Source organism: Rhea americana, unplaced genomic scaffold (assembly GCF_003343005.1).
Source record: "Rhea americana isolate MKP2758 unplaced genomic scaffold, rheAme1 scaffold_326, whole genome shotgun sequence".
Lineage (NCBI taxonomy): Eukaryota > Metazoa > Chordata > Aves > Rheiformes > Rheidae > Rhea > Rhea americana.
This window is the reverse complement of record NW_028186453.1, coordinates 215,391-234,096: the sequence shown is the minus strand read 5'-3', so window position 1 is coordinate 234,096 and position 18,706 is coordinate 215,391. Positions and strand designations below refer to the sequence as shown.

General features: G+C 38.9%; 2 protein-coding genes across 3 annotated transcripts in view; one reads left to right on the top strand and one right to left on the bottom strand.

Moving 5' to 3' along the window:
- Nucleotides 1-33: 33 nt before the first annotated feature.
- POLR2B (RNA polymerase II subunit B) lies at nucleotides 34-18,472 on the top strand. Of its 2 annotated transcripts, XM_085310788.1 has the most exons (24): nucleotides 34-130; nucleotides 895-1,045; nucleotides 4,272-4,384; nucleotides 4,647-4,866; nucleotides 5,836-5,994; nucleotides 7,131-7,295; nucleotides 7,834-8,030; nucleotides 8,832-8,951; nucleotides 9,373-9,559; nucleotides 10,804-10,947; nucleotides 11,216-11,355; nucleotides 11,440-11,551; nucleotides 11,870-12,024; nucleotides 12,303-12,501; nucleotides 13,633-13,801; nucleotides 14,272-14,368; nucleotides 14,762-14,856; nucleotides 15,134-15,384; nucleotides 15,472-15,561; nucleotides 15,824-15,931; nucleotides 16,357-16,470; nucleotides 16,582-16,742; nucleotides 17,176-17,371; nucleotides 18,222-18,472. In XM_085310788.1, exons 1-24 carry the CDS (start codon nucleotides 60-62, stop codon nucleotides 18,309-18,311), a joined length of 3,504 nt encoding a protein of 1,167 aa, XP_085166914.1. In that variant the 5' UTR covers nucleotides 34-59; the 3' UTR covers nucleotides 18,312-18,472. The 2 variants fall into 2 exon arrangements, with proteins under 2 accessions (XP_085166914.1, XP_085166912.1); XM_085310786.1 differs by lacking the exon at nucleotides 18,222-18,472 and having other exon boundaries at nucleotides 17,176-17,506.
- The window catches only part of IGFBP7 (insulin like growth factor binding protein 7), a gene marked incomplete at its 5' end in the record, with an annotated part of 19,468 nt that continues 19,222 nt past the window's right edge, over nucleotides 18,461-18,706 (bottom strand). Inside the window, one exon of the mRNA XM_085310814.1 lies at nucleotides 18,461-18,656. Within this exon, the coding sequence (XP_085166940.1) occupies nucleotides 18,637-18,656 (20 nt within the window). The remainder of the gene's footprint in view (nucleotides 18,657-18,706) is intronic.

Here is an 18,706-nt window from a genome sequence, read left to right as displayed (position 1 = left end):
AGAGATCACTGTTGAGGTGATTGAAGTCTTGACTTGAACGTTATGTTTCCTGGGCAGATATGCAATATGATGAGGACGATGATGAAATCACTCCTGACTTGTGGCAAGAAGCATGCTGGATTGTTATTAGGTGAGCTTCTAAAATTCTGGGGTTCTCCTTTGTCACTAATGTTCTTAATGCTTCAGGTCTTAAAGGTAAAATCTAGTTTGATAGCAACCTGTGATGGAAACTCTGAAATTATTCATACTAAATTGTATATTTTGTTGCTTTTTGAATGGAAGGATTTCAAGCAGAAACAGCAGGGTTTTGACTAGTGCTGTGTATAGATTGTTAGAAAGTGAAAAGCCTTACTKATTACCAATTCAGCTAGACTGTTTTGACTGAAGTATGAAATGATTTTGATCTGAAATCACATTCATCATCTTGCCCATTACTGTTGCAGTGGGTGCTGGATGCTAGGATGCAGCATTGGCATTCAGGTTTGGATTATCAGAATTAGGTGTATTGGGAGGTGACACAAAGGTTAGGCAGAATCCAGAGGTTGCAGGAAGGGGGGAAGCTGGTCATCTCTGTGTGGCTGGAATAGAGGAGGGGATCTGAACTAAGAAAAGTTATAAGAACTGTTATCTTGAATTAAGTATGCACTCAATTTACTGCAGCTTGGAAAATGATCTGAAACRAAATAGTTTGTCATCTACGTTGCAGAAAATATTAGCTGAAGCCACCTTTACAGCTATGTTTGAAACTTGTGCCTCAGGAACAGTCAGTGTTTATGTTTTCATTTTGTATTTAAAGACTTCTGGAGGTTTTGTAATAAATGAATATTGGACTTGTCGATATATAAAGTGAGTTAAATTAAGAGCTGTTACTGAGTGATTTTTTTTCTTTTTTAGCTCCTACTTTGACGAGAAAGGCCTGGTCAGGCAACAGCTGGATTCTTTTGATGAGTTTATTCAGATGTCTGTGCAGAGAATTGTTGAAGATGCTCCACCAATTGATTTACAAGCTGAAGCCCAGCATGCCACAGGAGAAGTGGAAGAGCCAGTAAGTGGAGACCCTACAGAGCTAATTTGGTTTTGCAATGCAAAATGATTTTCTGTTATTTAAGCGGATTTTATTCAGACCTCTATCAAGAGTCAGAAATAAATTAAGAGGTCTGACGTTGTTCTTGCAGTGAATGGGACAGAAGTGTGACATGTCTGGATTCTATGAGATACATGCCCAAGTTTTCAAATAGTCAAGCTTACTGCCAAGAAAAATGTGTAAGAGCATTGTTATCCATGGATTCAGACTTTCCTCTTCTGTAGAGTTAGTGACTCCTGCTAGTTAAATTATTCTTTGAGTTGAGAAATGACAGATTTGCTGCTGTAGATCATCCTGTCACGATACCACTTAGGACGAGGAGAAAGCATCGCTGACAGGGATATAGCGGAACAAGCCAGCTAGCCAAAAGCAAACRTTATTTTGATGGGGTTTTGCACTTTCAACAGTTTAGCTTTATAGTGACAGGAAAAGTTTATGATTAAAATATTCTGTGCTAGCTTGCTTCAAATGAAGCTAGGCGCAGGTTTTCAAAAGGTGTGTTGCTTGTCGTCTCCCATTGGTACCATGTTCCAAAGGAGAACAAATTGTTTAAGGTCTGTCTTGTGTGATGGGTCTTCATGAGTTGTGTGTGCCTTCTCTGGACCACRGTGCTTTCATCTGTATGCGCCATATGGTGTTTTAATCCCCATTCTGCAGGTGCAAAGAGTGATGATCCAGTTCCCTAACACCAGTCACTACCTTGCTGCTTCACTGGTAGAGATTTAAAAGAACTTTAAGAGGACAATTTGTTTCACAGTTAGACTGTCCACTTGCATTTTTTTTGTGGGAAAACAATTTTATACAGAGAATAGCTAAGATTTCTTTCCTTTCTTGGCTGGGCATACAGTTCATAAACTTTTTTCCTCACAATAGTTCCCCTTGATGTTACCTCCGTTACTCAGCGTATATCGTACTAAGTTCTCTAGGAGTACAATTTGTAAAACACTTTTGCTGTATGCAGTTGAGCTTCAGATTACAGGCTGGTACGTACCTATGTTCTTCTTTACTGAAATATGGTGCTGAACTTTCTCAAATTAGAGAGTTTAGGTTTCTTATTTTTACCATCATATTAAGGTTAGTTAGGGTTAGGTCAAGACATGAAAAAAAGGAAATCTGTTTTTTCCTTTATACTTGCTTAGAGACAACCTCCTGCCACATATGAGGATACTTAACGTATTTAAGGAGACTTTTTGATCCTTCTTCCCTCCACTTCATGGTCTTGAATTTTGAAGACTATTTGGACTAAATTTATAGCACAAAGGAGCAGTAAGAATGACAATAAATGTATTTCATTGCTCCCAGGATAAATTGAGAAACTTGCTGCATCAGACTAGTGCTGCTGGAAATCCAGGAAAAAAAAGTCCATTTGAGTAACAACTGAGAGAATGTTTTGACTTAAAAAAATATATGCCAACGAGGTGGGGAGCAGCTCTCCTACCTACCATTGTAGGAAATTTTTCTATCTGTTGCATTTTTTTAAAAATCAGATGGTTTTCAGGTCTTTTCAGATAATGCAAGTCTTACATTGTTTRTTGATCTTATAGGATCATCCTAGGWATAGATTTTACCCAACTTGCTCTGTTTTCAGATGCTGAAAATGATCATCCTTTTTCAGTAACAGTTTTGGTTAGTAGTAAGAGAGAGAGAAGATTCTGAATACAGAAGGCTCTTTGTTAGTATTTCTTGTGGATAGCCACAGTGAAACTTCCATTTTGTCTGAAAGTTGTGTTGATTTTATACATCAATACATTTTTTTTCTTCTATAGATCAAACAGATTATCTACCTCATATGTTGAAAGGGTGTTTTCTGTTGCTCTGTTTAGGACAAAATGGATGGAATGGATGATTTCCTCCTTTGCCTGTAATAGTGGGTTCAGAGAGAGGGTTGAGTGTGAGGACTTTGAAAATAGACTTCGGAAAGCCTACAGCCACTTGCAACATTGCTATAAGCTGACTTTTTTTACTCTGTATTAGAACTTGCTCTGCTAAACCAAGTGTTGCCTTACTGGCAAGCTACAGCAGAGACTTTATAGCTCAGATATGGTAAGGTGCCTACATGGAATTCAGGTTCTATTTTAGTAACAACTTGACTTCTAAGCAGATACTTAATTGGGGTGTCAGCACTGTAGTTCTTTATTTGGGTGAGCTTCTGTTCCATAGAAGGACATGGTGTGAGTTTAGGAACTGAAGACAAGGTTTTAGGTCAATGGGTCCTTCATGTTGCGTACATGCAGGTCTGATGGTTTGCTTATATTTCCGTGCACCTGGATTTTGATCAGTGAATAGAGTGTCTCATCTCTAGGTCATTGGGCACGCAAGCAGGCCAAGCTTGTGATCAGTTTCCACAAGTTTGTGCATTAGGCCTGAAACCATGCATACAAAACACTTGAGCAAAGTTACTGTTGTGTAACTGCTTACCTTCTTTTAAGTTCTATGTCCCATGCCAAATTYACAAATGCACTTTGATCAGAGTATTGTTTTAAAACTTACAGACCTTTGCTCTGAAAGCCAAGCTTTTGGTTTAGGTAAGGTGAATGCTGCAAGTCTCATCACAGTAGGATTCTGAATAGAATGTGTTGGAGGTTAAGGCAAAGTGAGGATCCTGAGAATTCTTCTGTTGCCAAAGGTGTTGTAACAACCTGAGAGGATTTCTGTGGAACTAAAATAAAACTATTAAATTTGGTATGTTTTATGCAAGGGAGCAATACTTTATGAAAACCCACACCCTATCTAGATGTGTAATAATGGTCTCATGCGAGTATTGAAGAAGTTGCAACTTTTGCATTGTAAAACTGCTAGTGTTAACTAAACCTACATAAGGAACATTAAAAAAAAAAGAGAGAGAGAGAGAGAAAAGGTATATTCTGTTTGTTAATATACTCCCTGACTTGGCAGATTTTGAGTTTGTTAGCTATTTCACAGGAGAAGGCCTATTGGGACAGTGTTTTTCTTCTTTTGCCRAAGGTTTTGATCTGTCCGTTTCCTCTACGTGTTTTTATTAATGATCTGGTTAGAAAGTACTGAAGGTTTTTAAGTGCTTTTTCAATGTAGCCATTTGAAGAGGGATTGTTTTCTTACCCTGAGCTGAATACATGCAGCAGCACTGGATCTTAACCTCCAGGGCTGCTCTTACACAACCAAAATCAATGTTTCTTCTGTTACGGATAAATGTTGTCTTGTTTTGCAGCCCCGCTATCTGCTGAAGTTTGAACAAATCTATCTCTCCAAACCAACACACTGGGAGAGAGATGGTGCACCATCCCCCATGATGCCAAATGAAGCCAGACTAAGAAACCTCACGTAAGAAAGACCTCTAGGGGTGTAGCACAAGGAGGGAACAGCTTTCTGCATTATAAACTGATTGTCTTTTGCAGTTTAGTCATACATTGAAAACTTAATAATTACTGCTCTATTTAAATCATGATGTCTAGTTGTTGAATACAGATGATAATTTGGTAACAATGCTCAATATTGCTACTGAGTGCATGAATAACTGTTTTCATCATCCTTCTGTGCTGTCTGGAGTAATAAGAGAGAACATGATGTTATTTTTGTTCTGTAGGTATTCAGCCCCTCTGTACGTGGATATAACTAAAACGGTTATTAAAGAAGGGGAAGACCAGTTACAGACACAGCATCAGAAAACTTTCATAGGAAAAATCCCTATTATGTTACGTTCAACGTACTGCTTGTTGAATGGCTTAACTGACCGTGATCTTTGTGAACTGAATGAATGCCCTCTTGACCCTGGTGGCTACTTTATCATTAATGGATCAGAAAAGGTAAGGGATGATATCTTGCACAGTCTGCGTTACAGACGCTGAAATTTTTGTTACCTATTGACATGTCTTTTGCCAGGAGCACAAGTGCTTTTGTCTCAGTGTGTTCCATTTACTTCAGGTTCTCATACTCTTGTAGAAAGATGAGCTTTTAGTCCTCTGTTTAGTACTCCCTTGAGCCATCTTTTCTCCTCCTTCTGAAACGTATTTCTTCCTACAGTTTTGTAAACTGTATTGAATTGAATGCCAAGTACTTCGATATTCTCCTTTTCATTTTCAACACTGTAGAGCAACATTCAATTTAAGCTTGATTATCTGTTGGAGGAAGATAATTCCTTACAGTCTTTCCCAGGTTGTTCACAGCTGTGTAGGCTCATTTTATGGTAAGAGTAGTAAAGTATTCCTTCCTTCCCTTCAAAGCTGCAGACCCAGCTTTAGTAAAGCATATCTTTTATATTCCTGTGCCCTGTCAATGAAACAGTCAGTTTTTAGTGACTGATACCTGGACTAACCGAGGAAAAGAACTATGTAGAACTATTAAGTTTTTGTTTGGTATCATTCTTGCCAAAAAGACTGAGTTTGACCATTGGGGCTGGTGTTTCCATCTTTGTGTAGTGCATTGGCCTTGCAAACAGAGAGGTAGGGAAATGCTTTCTTTATCAGTGTTGTGGCTAAAGCTAGCACAAATGTCTCAGCACGGCTAGCAGCTGTGCTAAGTGCATCATAGTGCTCTCAGTGACTTTTGTTTCTGGTATTCCATCTTAACTAGATGTATGTTTTGCTTAATACTGTACTTCTAAGGTGTAGAGAATAATCCAAATGAGTTTGGCAAGTTGACTTCATACTGTGTCGCTGGCAGCACTCTTGAAGATAAAGCACCTGAAGGAAAGGAACAGAAGAAACACACTGTGCATGTTGCTTTCAGCATACCTTTTTGTCRGTTGTTTACTAATGTTCTTGTTTCTAAAACAGGTTCTGATTGCTCAGGAGAAAATGGCTACAAACACGGTGTATGTGTTTGCAAAGAAAGATTCAAAATATGCCTACACAGGAGAGTGTAGATCTTGTCTGGAAAATTCTTCTCGGCCAACAAGTACTATATGGGTTAGCATGCTGGCCAGAGGTGGGCAGGTATGTCTAAGCAGTAAAACACACTCTTCCCTCCTCCCCTGCCCTCATGGAAACAGCTAATACTATGTCTGGTCTCATATTAAAGATTGTTTTAGTTCTGTTAGTGCCCTGTCACTTCATGTCATTTCCTTTGGGGATTTTGAGAAGAAATTTCTTTTGATGTGAAGTTGTGAATAAGGTAAAATGTATGAAAATGTCTTTTGTTCGTCACAGATTGCGCTTGTTTTTGAGACAAATGTTTTGGGGGCTGAAATGAAGACTCTGGCAGGCTGGGAGATGTGGCTAAAGAATCTGTTTAAAATTACTGTAAAGGAGTTTTTAGAAAGTCCAAACAAACTGCTTAGTTTTTGACAAAGGTCAAGAATAGGAATAGGGACGCTATCTTTGCTGACAGCCAAGTTAGCATTTAGATATGTTTTACAGGCCACATATTAACTCATGTTTAGCATCTTAAAATTGTAGCACCTGTCAAAGTCCAGGCACTGTGCAGTGATTTCCCCATACCAGAGAAGTCTTGGAAGGAAAAATAAGTCCTAATCGTAACAGCATATGCAGAGGGTCTCGGAACCTATTTACCACTACTTGTGTTTGGATATTCCCAAATGCTTTCAAAKGTTACCTTTACCAGAATCCTTGCAACACTTAAGAGTACCCCAGGCATGAGAATGGTTGTCTCTCCCACCTCACAATTAATGAAAGTTATTTGCTGGGGGGAAGAGAGAGAAGAAGTATTCAAATAATCATTGGAACAGAGTGTTTCACACAGTGGAATAGATCAGATTTTTTTTATTTAGGCTGTAAAAAGGCAATCAAAGTGGAGAGGATTGCYGTCTATAAATATACAGGGGGAGGACAGTGAGGCTTATCCGTGAATGAAAGTTAGTATTTATTTTTTTTTCTGACAGGGAAAAGAACCTTCATGTTTTTGTAGGCTTAAGGGTGGAAACATTGAGGGGAGAGGGGAGACTGCTGGAGGAAGGTTTCAGAACAACCCGTTAATTGGCCTACTGAGAAGTCATGTTTTCCTATAGTGCTTCAATTGGTGCATTTAAAACGTATCATTTAAGTCCAGAAAGAGATTTTTCTTTAAAGGCAAAATCATTTAAGATTAATGTATTTTTTTTCCTATCTTTTAGGGTGCAAAGAAGAGTGCTATTGGCCAGCGCATTGTAGCAACTTTGCCATATATCAAACAAGAAGTGCCCATCATAATTGTCTTCCGTGCGCTAGGGTTTGTGTCCGACAGGGACATTTTAGAGCACATCATTTACGATTTCGAAGACCCAGAAATGATGGAAATGGTAATAAATAGAAATAATTTTTTCCTTGCTTAAGATTAGGTGATGTCTGGGTGTGGCAAGTTGTTACAGTGTTTAAAGTATTTTATTTCTTTCCCAGTTATGATATATTTTTTCATTATTTTTGTGGGTYGTATATTAGAAATGATAAAAAGCGCTCTATCTAAGTGCTTTAATTGAAGTGCAGTAGAAATTTTAAAAGGCTAATCAGTATTTGGAGAGGTAGAGTCTTATCCTGCTGACATTGATTTTACTTCTAAAATCCCCATTTATATTTGAGACAGCAACAGGCCAAGAGGGTACTTGAATTASAGCCATCTTCTGAAGTCTAAATTTTTGTTTTATGTGTTTCCTGCTGTGATTCCTTAGTATTTTCTACTGCTTTTGAAAGAGCAACTGTAGTAAAGTTTGAAGCTGTTGTTAGAATTGGATCTGTAATTAGCAGTTCCCCMAAAAGAATCCTCAACAAATTGCTGTGTAGTTTCCTTTAACCCTAAAGGACAGGGGATGCTTCAGGGTTTTGCTGTGTTTTGTGCATTAGGTCAAGCCTTCTTTGGATGAAGCATTTGTCATCCAGGAACAAAATGTCGCTCTAAACTTCATTGGATCAAGAGGTGCAAAGCCAGGTGTCACCAAAGAGAAAAGAATCAAGTATGCTAAAGAAGTCTTGCAGAAAGAAATGCTCCCACATGTTGGTGTCAGTGACTTTTGTGAAACCAAAAAGGCCTATTTTCTAGGGTATGTCAGTTTTTTTCTTAGGTGTGCTGTCATACGTCTGCAAATGAACACTGAATGAAGATTGTTTTGTAGTTTAACTTCTTATGAAGTACATGATTGATAAAAGCAAATAATGAATATGAGTTTTCATTTATTGTGAAAATACTTGTGTCCGGATACTTGATGATAAATCCGAGGGCACTTGCATGTTTTCCCAGCTGAGAAAAGGCAAATGATGATAAAATAGCAAAAAATTAAAAAAAAAAAAAAAACTCCATACACCCTGAATCTTAATTTAGGTATGATAGTCATGATAAAGTTCTTTTCTTGACATCACATTGCATGGACACCATATTTTCGTAGTGGCTGATAACTATTGACAATCTGTGCGTAATGTAGTCCACTCAAAACTATTAGCATGTCCCTGTGATCACTGTTTCCTGGTAGGCAGATGAGTCATGGCATCAAGAGACTTATCATTTTACACCTGATTCCACATTACTTTTAATATGCGTCTCGTCCAGAGTCCCACCAGTTTAAATATAGCCTGTCTTAATGTATGGGACAGACATGTAGCAGAAGGCCAAGGTGCATTGTGATATAAATATTAACTTCACTTGTAGTTATCTGAACTTGCAGTGGGTCATTCAGCTTTCAGGATTTGTGTCTTGTAGAGCTTTGTATTAGAACAGCAGTAATCTAATTTGGTCTAGATTTGGCAATGCTTGTGAAACAGTTTACTGGTGTACCTTATGAAGTGTGTAATTTTTGTCATGAATGTCAGCCCATAGTTTAAAATATAAACTTACTTTATTTGATTAGGTACATGGTTCATAGATTGTTGCTGGCAGCCCTGGGAAGAAGAGAGCTTGATGACAGAGATCACTATGGCAACAAAAGACTGGATCTTGCTGGGCCACTGTTAGCTTTCCTGTTCAGAGGGTAAATAAAATAGATAAATACTCTTTGGAGATGCTTAGTGGGAGCAGCCTGGCGAATTCTGTGCTTCTAGTTAAATCAGACTGTTCTGTCGTGTCTGATAGCCAGTCTTGGGCAACACAGCCTGTATCTGATTATGGCTTTGTTTGTGGAGTGGGGGTGAATTTTCTTTAGTAGTAGATGGTTAATATCAGCTTATGTTTTGAAGCATAAGAGGTTGATATTATGCCATATTTTTATTGCTTTTTGTGTAACTCAGTCCAGCCCTTATGTACAAACAGATGAGTGTTTTTTTTGTTTTGTTTTTTTTTTTTTTTTACTTGCTCCTGTTCAGGAGGCCAGTGACGTTTTTTGCAAGTAGTGCTAGATAGACTGAATTGCTACAGTACTGTTTAATCATATTTCTGGGCATCTTCTTTTGCAGAATGTTTAAGAATTTGCTGAAGGAAGTGAGAATATATGCACAAAAATTTATTGACAGAGGGAAAGATTTCAACTTGGAACTGGCAATTAAAACAAGAATTATTTCAGATGGTTTRAAGTATTCATTGGCTACTGGAAACTGGGGTGATCAGAAGAAAGCTCATCAGGCAAGAGCAGGAGTATCTCAGGTAAGATAGCAAAATAAGGCATGATGGCGTTTTTCTGGTTTACCTAAGAATAAAATTATATTGTGGAAGAATTTAATGCTGCAGCCAGAGGCCAGTATTGTCTTAAACAGAGCTTTCCTCTGAAGGAAGTTTCCATACCTGAAACAGATTAGGATCCAAACAGCTGAAAGAGGTGTTTTTTTGTGGGTTTTCTTGTTTGTTTTTAACTATTATGGTCTCTGCAGGATGGTTGGTGTTACTGTGTAATTGCTCCTTTTTTTGTTAGAGCATGTTCTTGTGTGTCTGGTCAAGACTCAGGGAATATTCAGGGAGGGTGGATTTCTTTCCTTTAATTAGTTCAAATGTTTCACAGCGGGCTGGAAAAACTTGAGTAGCATTTTGTAATATTACAGGTACGTGTTCCACAGCTATTGAGGAGGAGCACTGACTTCATTAGCCCAGAGCAGGGCTTAGTGTAGAGCCTGTTCCTCATAAAGCTGGAAACAAGAAAGAACTGAGAGTTCTTGAATGCCAGCTCATTCTGTTTTCTGGGGCTCATGTGAGAGTGTAGCTTGGAGAAATCAAAGTGGGGAAACAAGGGAGGTGGTAGCTATCTCTGGACGGCTTGTTTTCTGCAATTCTATAAGGGGGCTGTTTTATTTATTTATTTATTTAAGTAAGCTCTCAGGATATAGGCTGTAAAATTAATTTTTCTTACATTTCTGAGAAGCCTTGAGCAGGCTCTGAAAAGATAATACAAATGTTGATTTGCTCCTAACGACTAAGTCTGCAATTGAAAAGATCTTTCAGTATTACTGTAGTGGCAAAGCCTCCTGGTAAAAATAAAGCTTAGAGAGTGTTTTTGCAAGTATCACTTTTTATTTTTATTATCTGATCAGAATAAGATATATTATCAAAAAAAAAAAAAGCCTCCTTGGCTAACAGCATTGGTGCTGCGGCTTGCCGTGGTATAAGAGTTCTCTTAAAAAGAAAAAAAAAAGAAAAGAAAAGAAAAAGAAAGAAAAAAAAAGAAAGAAAATGGTGCTAAGCAGTGTTTTAATGGCAAAAGCTTTTAAGGGTAGACTTGGCCTAAGATCAGTGGAGGTGAACTGAAAATATAGGTAACAAAAATCAGAGATGTTTTAGTTCTTTTCAAAATCATTAATTTCTTGAGAGTGTTGATTCTTTCCTCTAATATATTACAATCCCTATTAGAACAACACAACTAGGAAGCTTTTGCTAACTGAATTCATTACTACATGCAGGTGCTAAACCGTCTGACGTTTGCATCTACTCTGTCCCACCTGAGACGCCTGAATTCTCCAATTGGTAGAGATGGTAAACTAGCAAAGCCCAGACAGCTGCACAATACACTGTGGGGAATGGTTTGCCCTGCTGAGACTCCAGAGGTAATGAAAGTAATATTTACATTAGTACTTAYTCATTTCCAGCTGCTTTTATCTGGTTGTCACTTGACAGCCTTAGCACTTGCAGTGATCACTTGCACTTTATTTAAAGTACTAACATTAGCTTTATAGCTAACTGTGCCGTTTGATGGTAGAAATTAGAGTAAATAGCATGTTTTGTGTCCAGTCTCTTGAGGACTCAGTTTAAGTGCTCATTTTCTTGAGGGAGCTGTTGATTTGGAAATACAAAATTATTTCATGTTTCTATTAGGGCCACGCAGTAGGGCTTGTGAAGAACCTAGCCCTGATGGCTTACATTTCCGTGGGGTCTCAGCCATCCCCAATTTTGGAATTCTTGGAAGAGTGGAGTATGGAAAACTTGGAAGAAATATCTCCCGCAGCAATAGCTGAGTATGTGCAAATGAAATTGTTTAGACAAGCTTGAGGGTTTTTTTGTCCTGTGTATTATTTCATTTTTTTTCTCTGTCTTTCTAGTGCTACTAAGATTTTTGTTAATGGCTGCTGGGTAGGAATACACAAAGATCCAGAACAACTTATGAATACTCTAAGAAAGCTGCGTCGTCAGATGGACATCATTGTGTCGGAGGTATAGACTTCAGATATCCCTTTAAATGAGCTAGGATAATGGACTGACGCTACTTTGCAAGCTCCAAATACGATTACCTCCAAGTCTATTTTTGAACACGTCACACTGCTTTTTTTAAGAGGTCCAGTTGTGAAATGTTCTTACTAAAACAGTCTCTTGAAATACTTCTGCTTATAGGAATTTGATAAATTTCTTGTGCTGCTGACAGCAGCAATAAGGTCTTTGGTTTAGGGAACTTTGTTGCTTTATTATGTGTGTCAGAGTTCCGTCTCAAGGCTGTGACTCTACTCACTGGGTGCTCACTGCTTATTCCTATAGGTCTCAATGATTAGGGATATCCGGGAACGAGAAATCCGCATCTATACGGATGCAGGCAGAATTTGTCGACCCCTTTTAATTGTGGAAAAACAGAAGTTGCTGTTGAAGAAAAGGCATATTGACCAACTGAAGGAGCGAGAGTATAACAATTACAGGTGAGATGCAGTTCTGAAATTCAACTGAATGCCTAGTTTTCCGTACTGGAAGCTACGAATTCCTTCAGATTTGAAGTGAGAAATGTTTAAAGCTTTGTGCAGCATAAAGCTGCCTTCTCTGTCTGATGATGTAATTTTTTTTATATATGTGTGTATACAATACAAAAAAATCATGCTATGGTGATGATGGTGATAAGATGGAGAAGTTCTTGTTCTTGATAGTGCTGAAGAGACCTGTTTTGCATGTTAGTTGAGTATTTCACACACTGGTTGTTTAGCTGGCAGGATCTTGTGGCCAGTGGTGTAGTGGAGTATATTGATACCCTGGAAGAAGAGACTGTGATGTTGGCAATGACTCCAGATGACTTGCAAGAAAAAGGTGTTGCATATTGCTCAACGTACACACACTGTGAGATTCACCCATCTATGATCCTGGGAGTATGTGCATCTATTATCCCTTTCCCTGATCACAACCAGGTTAGTAGCATTACTTCTGACATCCTGCTTTTAAGGTTGATAGAAATCCCACAGTTATATGTGTAAAGAGCTTGATGTGTATGTATGTGTGTGTATATGCATATATACTTGTGCATATATACTTGTGCATATATACTTGTGCATATATACTTGTGCATATATACTTGTGCATATATATGAGACCTGGATGAAGGGACAGAGTGCACCCTCAGCAGGTTTGCCAATGATGCAAAACTAGGAGGGGAGTGGCTGAGAGACCAGAAGGGCTGTACTGCCATTCAGAGGGACCTCAGTAGGCAGGAGAGATGGGCAGGGAGGAACTTCGTGAAGATCAGTAACAGGAAGCAGAGAATCAATCACCTCAGAAGGAATAACCCCACACACTAGGACAGGCTCGGGTTGACCTACTGGAAAGCAGCTCTGCAGAGAAGGACCTGGTTCTCTGCATGGATAGCAAGTTGACCATGAGCCAGCAATGTGCCCTTGTGGCCAAAAAGGCCAATGGTATCCTGGGGTGAATTAGGAAGAACATTGCCAGCAGATCAAGGGAGATGATTGTTCCCTCCTGCTGAGGCCTCATCTGGAGTACTGGGCCCAGTTCTGGGCTTCCTAGTAGAAGAGAGAGACAGGGCTACTAGAGTGAATCTGGCAAAGGGCCACTAAGGAGATGAAGGGACTAGAGCATCTCTCACATGATAAAAGGCTGGCAGAGCTGTTCGGTCTGGAGAAGACTGGGGGGGCGGGGATCTTATCAATGTGTTGAACTATCTGAAGGGAGGGTGTAAAGAGGAGGCCAGGTCATTTTCAGTTGTTCCCAGCAATAGCACAAGGGGCAATGGGCACAAACCAAAACACAGGAACTTCCATCTGAACATAAGGAAAAACTTCTTTACTGTGAAGGTGATAGAGTACTAAAACAGGTTGCCCAGAGAGGTTGTGGAGTTGCTGTCCTTGGAGATACTCAAAAGCTGTCTGGATAGTGTCCTGGGAAATATGCTTTAGGTGACCCTGCTTGAGCAGGGGGGGGTTGCACTAGRTGATCTCCAGAAGTCTCTTCCGACACACACACACACACACACACACACACACACACACACACACACACACATCATTCTTTCTTTGTCTGTTTAGTCTCCTAGGAACACATACCAATCTGCTATGGGTAAGCAGGCTATGGGAGTTTACATTACAAACTTCCATGTTCGTATGGATACGCTGGCACATGTGCTGTATTATCCTCAGAAGCCCCTTGTAACAACTCGTTCCATGGAGTACTTGCGATTCAGAGAGTTACCAGCAGGTATGTTGTCAGTGAACGTTTATTTAAAAAAACATTACTGTTGTATTTAAGCTAAAAATGTTGTGGGTTTATCTTACCTAACATTTTAACTTGTCATTCATTTAAAAATTAAATATTTAACTTGCAGCTTGGTTCCTAGACTACAAAAAACATTAATAGGCTCTTAGTGTTGCAGATCAGACTGTTTATCTGTATAGTTGCCTAATATTTAGATGAAAAGTGCATTTTTTCAATTGATGTTTGCTAGGTTCTCCACAAGGGGTCATTCTTCTCCTGATAAAATCTCTGATTTCTTTTCTACTCAGTTGCATTTACTGATTAGTACGTACATGGTTTTCACCTGCASTTTATGGAGATTTTATCTAAGAAAGGATAGCTTCAATGTAGAAAATACAATTTATTTTGAGTTATAAGTAACACCTTTCTAGTATGCACGCATCTTTTCAAAGTATTTGTTCTGCATATTATAGGTATCAACTCGATTGTAGCCATTGCATCGTACACAGGCTATAACCAGGAAGACTCTGTCATCATGAACCGTTCTGCTGTGGACAGAGGCTTTTTCAGGTGTGGTATTTKGAAGAGTTTGGGGCAGGGGAGACAGTGTTTTAAGTTGTTCAGATACTTGAGAAAAGCTGATCCTACACCTGAAGACACTGTTCTCCAAATTTGTTCAGGTTGAAAAGTGGTTAAAAAAAAAGGTGGAGGGAGGGAACAACAGCACAATGAAAATGGTGAATGCTGTCATATTTCCTGTTAAAATGTTCTTCCTTAGTGATAGTCAAATTAACAGGACTTCGGAGTTAAGTTTGCATGGCATGTGACTGTTTTTAGCTTTGTTTATTGTTAATAACAGTAGCCACAGTATGTGGCAAAATGTGGTTATAATGGAATTGAGATGTATAGGTAAGGAAGAATGATGCTGATCTCATAGCAGAAAGCTGTATGACTTTGTTTCAGATCTGTGTTCTATCGCTCATACAAAGAGCAAGAGTCCAAAAAAGGGTATGACCAAGAAGAAGTTTTTGAAAAGCCTACCCGTGAAACTTGCCAAGGTAAGATACAGTAGTGTATAACGACTAGGTTTGTTAAATAATTTTTTTTCTGGGCAAGATAGTTAATGTTGAACTACATGTTTTTTGAAACATAGTAGCAGAAATGTCTGTGTTAGCAAAGTGCTTTGGCTCAGATGTTCATTTAAAATGTTCTTTGGGTGTTTCAACACTAGGCTGAAGTTGCAAGCACACCTGCTGAATTTCTCCAAAATGTCAACATCAGTGTGTTGAAAATTTGGGGAATCTAAGTTTGTTTGTTTTTTCTTTCCTTCCCCAGGCATGAGACATGCTATCTATGATAAACTTGATGATGATGGTTTGATAGCCCCTGGGGTACGTGTGTCTGGGGATGATGTCATTATTGGCAAAACAGTAACTCTGCCAGAAAATGAAGATGAACTGGAAAGCACTAACAGACGTTTCACAAAGAGAGACTGTAGCACTTTTCTGCGAACTAGTGAGACTGGTATTGTAGATCAGGTCATGGTAACCCTTAACCAGGAAGGATACAAGTTCTGCAAAATTAGGGTAAGCACTGACATGTATGCATTTTCTGCTTAATGCTTTTTCTTCAGGACTTGAGTTATCCACTGAATATTTACCTATGGCTTACAGGTACGCTCCGTTAGAATCCCACAAATTGGAGATAAATTTGCCAGCAGACATGGTCAGAAGGGAACCTGTGGAATTCAATACAGGCAGGAGGTAGTTTTTGTTTGTTTTGTTTTCCTACCCTCCTGCTTTTGAACATTTTATCTCTGACCTTAACTGACTTGTCTGGAAAACCACTAGTGTGTGATATATTGATTGAAATTTAGCTAGAATGTGTTTAGAAAGGGACACAACTTCTCCTTATCTTACTAGAGTGCCCTTGAAATGCTTTAAAATATTTCCTGTGAATCCATGGAGCTGTTTTTCTTAAAGTTGGTTATCTGGGAAGTACTGACCATCTCTCTTCCTGTTCTAGGATATGCCCTTCACCTGTGAAGGCATCACACCTGATATAATCATCAATCCCCATGCCATCCCTTCCCGTATGACCATTGGTCACTTGATTGAATGTCTTCAGGGGAAGGTAAAAAGAATGACTTGTTGCATGTCTGACAAATATGAATTAAAACAGTTTGCTTTTTTTTAAGATACTACTCCCTGCTATTTGTTAATCCACTGAGAAGTCACAATTGTCCTCCATTTACTTGGCAGCAAAAGCAAGTTTCTTGAGKGGGACGTACAGCCCTGTTAGTTTTGTCCAGCAAGTGAGATTACAGTGTACTCTGTAATCGGTTGTTTACATTTATTCCAAATATTCCCTGTCACTTAAGAAAAGGAATAGCAAGATGGTTGAAATTGTGCATTTTTGTAAATCTCAGCTATGTAGGTGATAAAGCAAGATAGGCTACTGTCTTGGGCATGAAGTCTTAAGTTCTGGTATTAAGAGTTAAAACTGTTTGATCAGCCTTTCAGAAATCTGACAGGCTTTTGCAAATTTTTTCTCTGTAGGTATCGGCAAACAAGGGCGAAATTGGTGATGCTACGCCTTTTAATGATGCTGTCAATGTGCAGAAGATTTCCAATCTCTTATCAGATTATGGCTATCATCTAAGAGGAAACGAGGTATAACCTAAATGTCTATTCATTATATGTTCTTTTTATTTTATTTTTTTWAAATACACATTTTATGGGCAGTAGGGCTGATGATTTCAGTGACTGCATTGACTACTTCAGGTCCTCTACAATGGATTCACTGGCCGAAAAATCACGTCACAGATTTTCATCGGTCCTACCTATTATCAGCGATTGAAGCACATGGTAGATGACAAAATCCATTCTCGTGCAAGAGGGCCAATCCAGATCCTTAACAGGCAGCCCATGGAAGGTAGATCTCGGTAAGGATGTTTATTGGTTTCTATGCAAAGTTTCCTTTTTCTTTGGAGTCTTGGCCCTAAAAATTAGCTGCCTCGGCTGCGTAACTAGAGCTTAATCAACTTACTGTGATTAGCTATCCGTTTTGGTGTGTTTGGCTTAGATGAGCCTAATTTAGTCACTTACATCATTTTGCAGTTGGGTTGTCCTGTGGCTGTTAGCTGTCTGACATTTGCTTTAGAACTGCTCAGCCATATTGACTGCAGCAGTTATACATGATTGTGTTAGCATTCTCCCTAAGAGTTTTATTCTGAAGAGTTAGAGGAAAATTAATGCTTAGCTTTATTCCTGCCTTGTAATACTGCCATTGTGATTCTGCCAAATTACTTGTCCCAGCAACAAGCACTGATATATTTTGTCAGTGAACTCAAAATGTCTTTTCTTCCTCCTCCTCAGTGATGGTGGCCTTCGCTTTGGAGAAATGGAGCGAGACTGCCAGATTGCTCATGGAGCAGCCCAGTTCTTGAGAGAGAGATTATTTGAAGCTTCAGACCCATACCAAGTCCATGTCTGTAACCTCTGTGGAATCATGGCAATTGCAAACACAAGGACTCACACCTATGAATGCCGGGGATGCCGTAATAAAACTCAGGTAGGTGTGACTTTCATCAGCCAGTGTTTCTCGTGGTGGGTAAGAGGCAATGTCATGGAGGTGAACAGGACGATGGAGAAGTGGATGGCTAAAGAAACTGCTGAACAATTGCTAGGTTAGCTTCGTAAGTACAAATGTTTAAGCGTTTATAGTGTGTTAGTTAACTGAGATATTTCCTTCTGAGTTTTGAGTATTGGTTTGTCACTTGGCAGGAAATGTCGTTCAAGTATTTTGCAGTGCAGGGTTTTCAGAGACTTGAAAAGTAAAGACTTGAGAGCTTATTTATAGACTATTGAAATAGTAAAACTCTGAATCACAAGAATTCAGAGCTGTCACCCTTGTGACTGTCCCTGTGAAGATGTTATGTTCCCAAAGCTCTTACAGTGTGTGCTTGGTTACAGAGCTATGTCAAGGGAGTGGCAGCACGGATAAAAATAGTTGTCTTGAACAATCTTGTTCTTGTGCTGGGGACTAACTGCTGCAATTCTAACAGTGGCTGGGGCTAAAGAAGAGATGTGTGCCTAAAGTCTTCACTGCATTTAGTGCATGCCAAACAAAATTCTCTATGCACATATTTCCTTGTTAAATGGCTCTTGTTTAAGAYCAGATTTCTTGGCTGCAGGTTTTATCACTAAAAATGAATTCTTAGTAACTGTTGTGTAGCCTCTATAGATCATCTCAGCCTCCCTCTTGCTTTGTTATTGCCTTTGAGTGGTTCTTGTTAAATGCTTCCATACATAACTTCAGATCTAGTATTGAGCCAAAAACTTGACAAGTTATTATGGAGAAGGTTGGTGGAAGTTCATGCTTTAGAAATGCTAATCACAAGTCTTTTGAAATGTATTTCCAGATCTCTTTGGTTCGAATGCCCTATGCCTGCAAGCTCCTTTTCCAAGAACTGATGTCTATGAGTATTGCACCTCGAATGATGAGTGTTTAGCCTTTAAAAGGATTTCTTTTTAATGGTGAGACTGAAGTGCTTAGGTTTGGTTTTGTTCTGGGTAGGTTGTATTCAAAATACAATTTTACACATCTGCTATCTACTGCTCAGAAGTATGGTATGTTTATTTCCTGTAAATAGAATTAAAATTTGTAATCAAACTTGTGAATCTGTTTATTTGTATATGTGCAAAAAAGTGTGCAAGCAAATCGATAGTCAAGGAATAACGAAGGTAAGAGGGAACTGATCAGTGGGGTAGAAAAAGCCAGAGGTTGCAGCTTTCCAAAATACTAACTTAAAACTTGTGTAAGTGAAAGTTGTCACATCACAGCTCTGCACCATCATCTGTGGAAAAACAAAAACACGTTATGCAGTGTATTGTTCCAAAGGGTAAT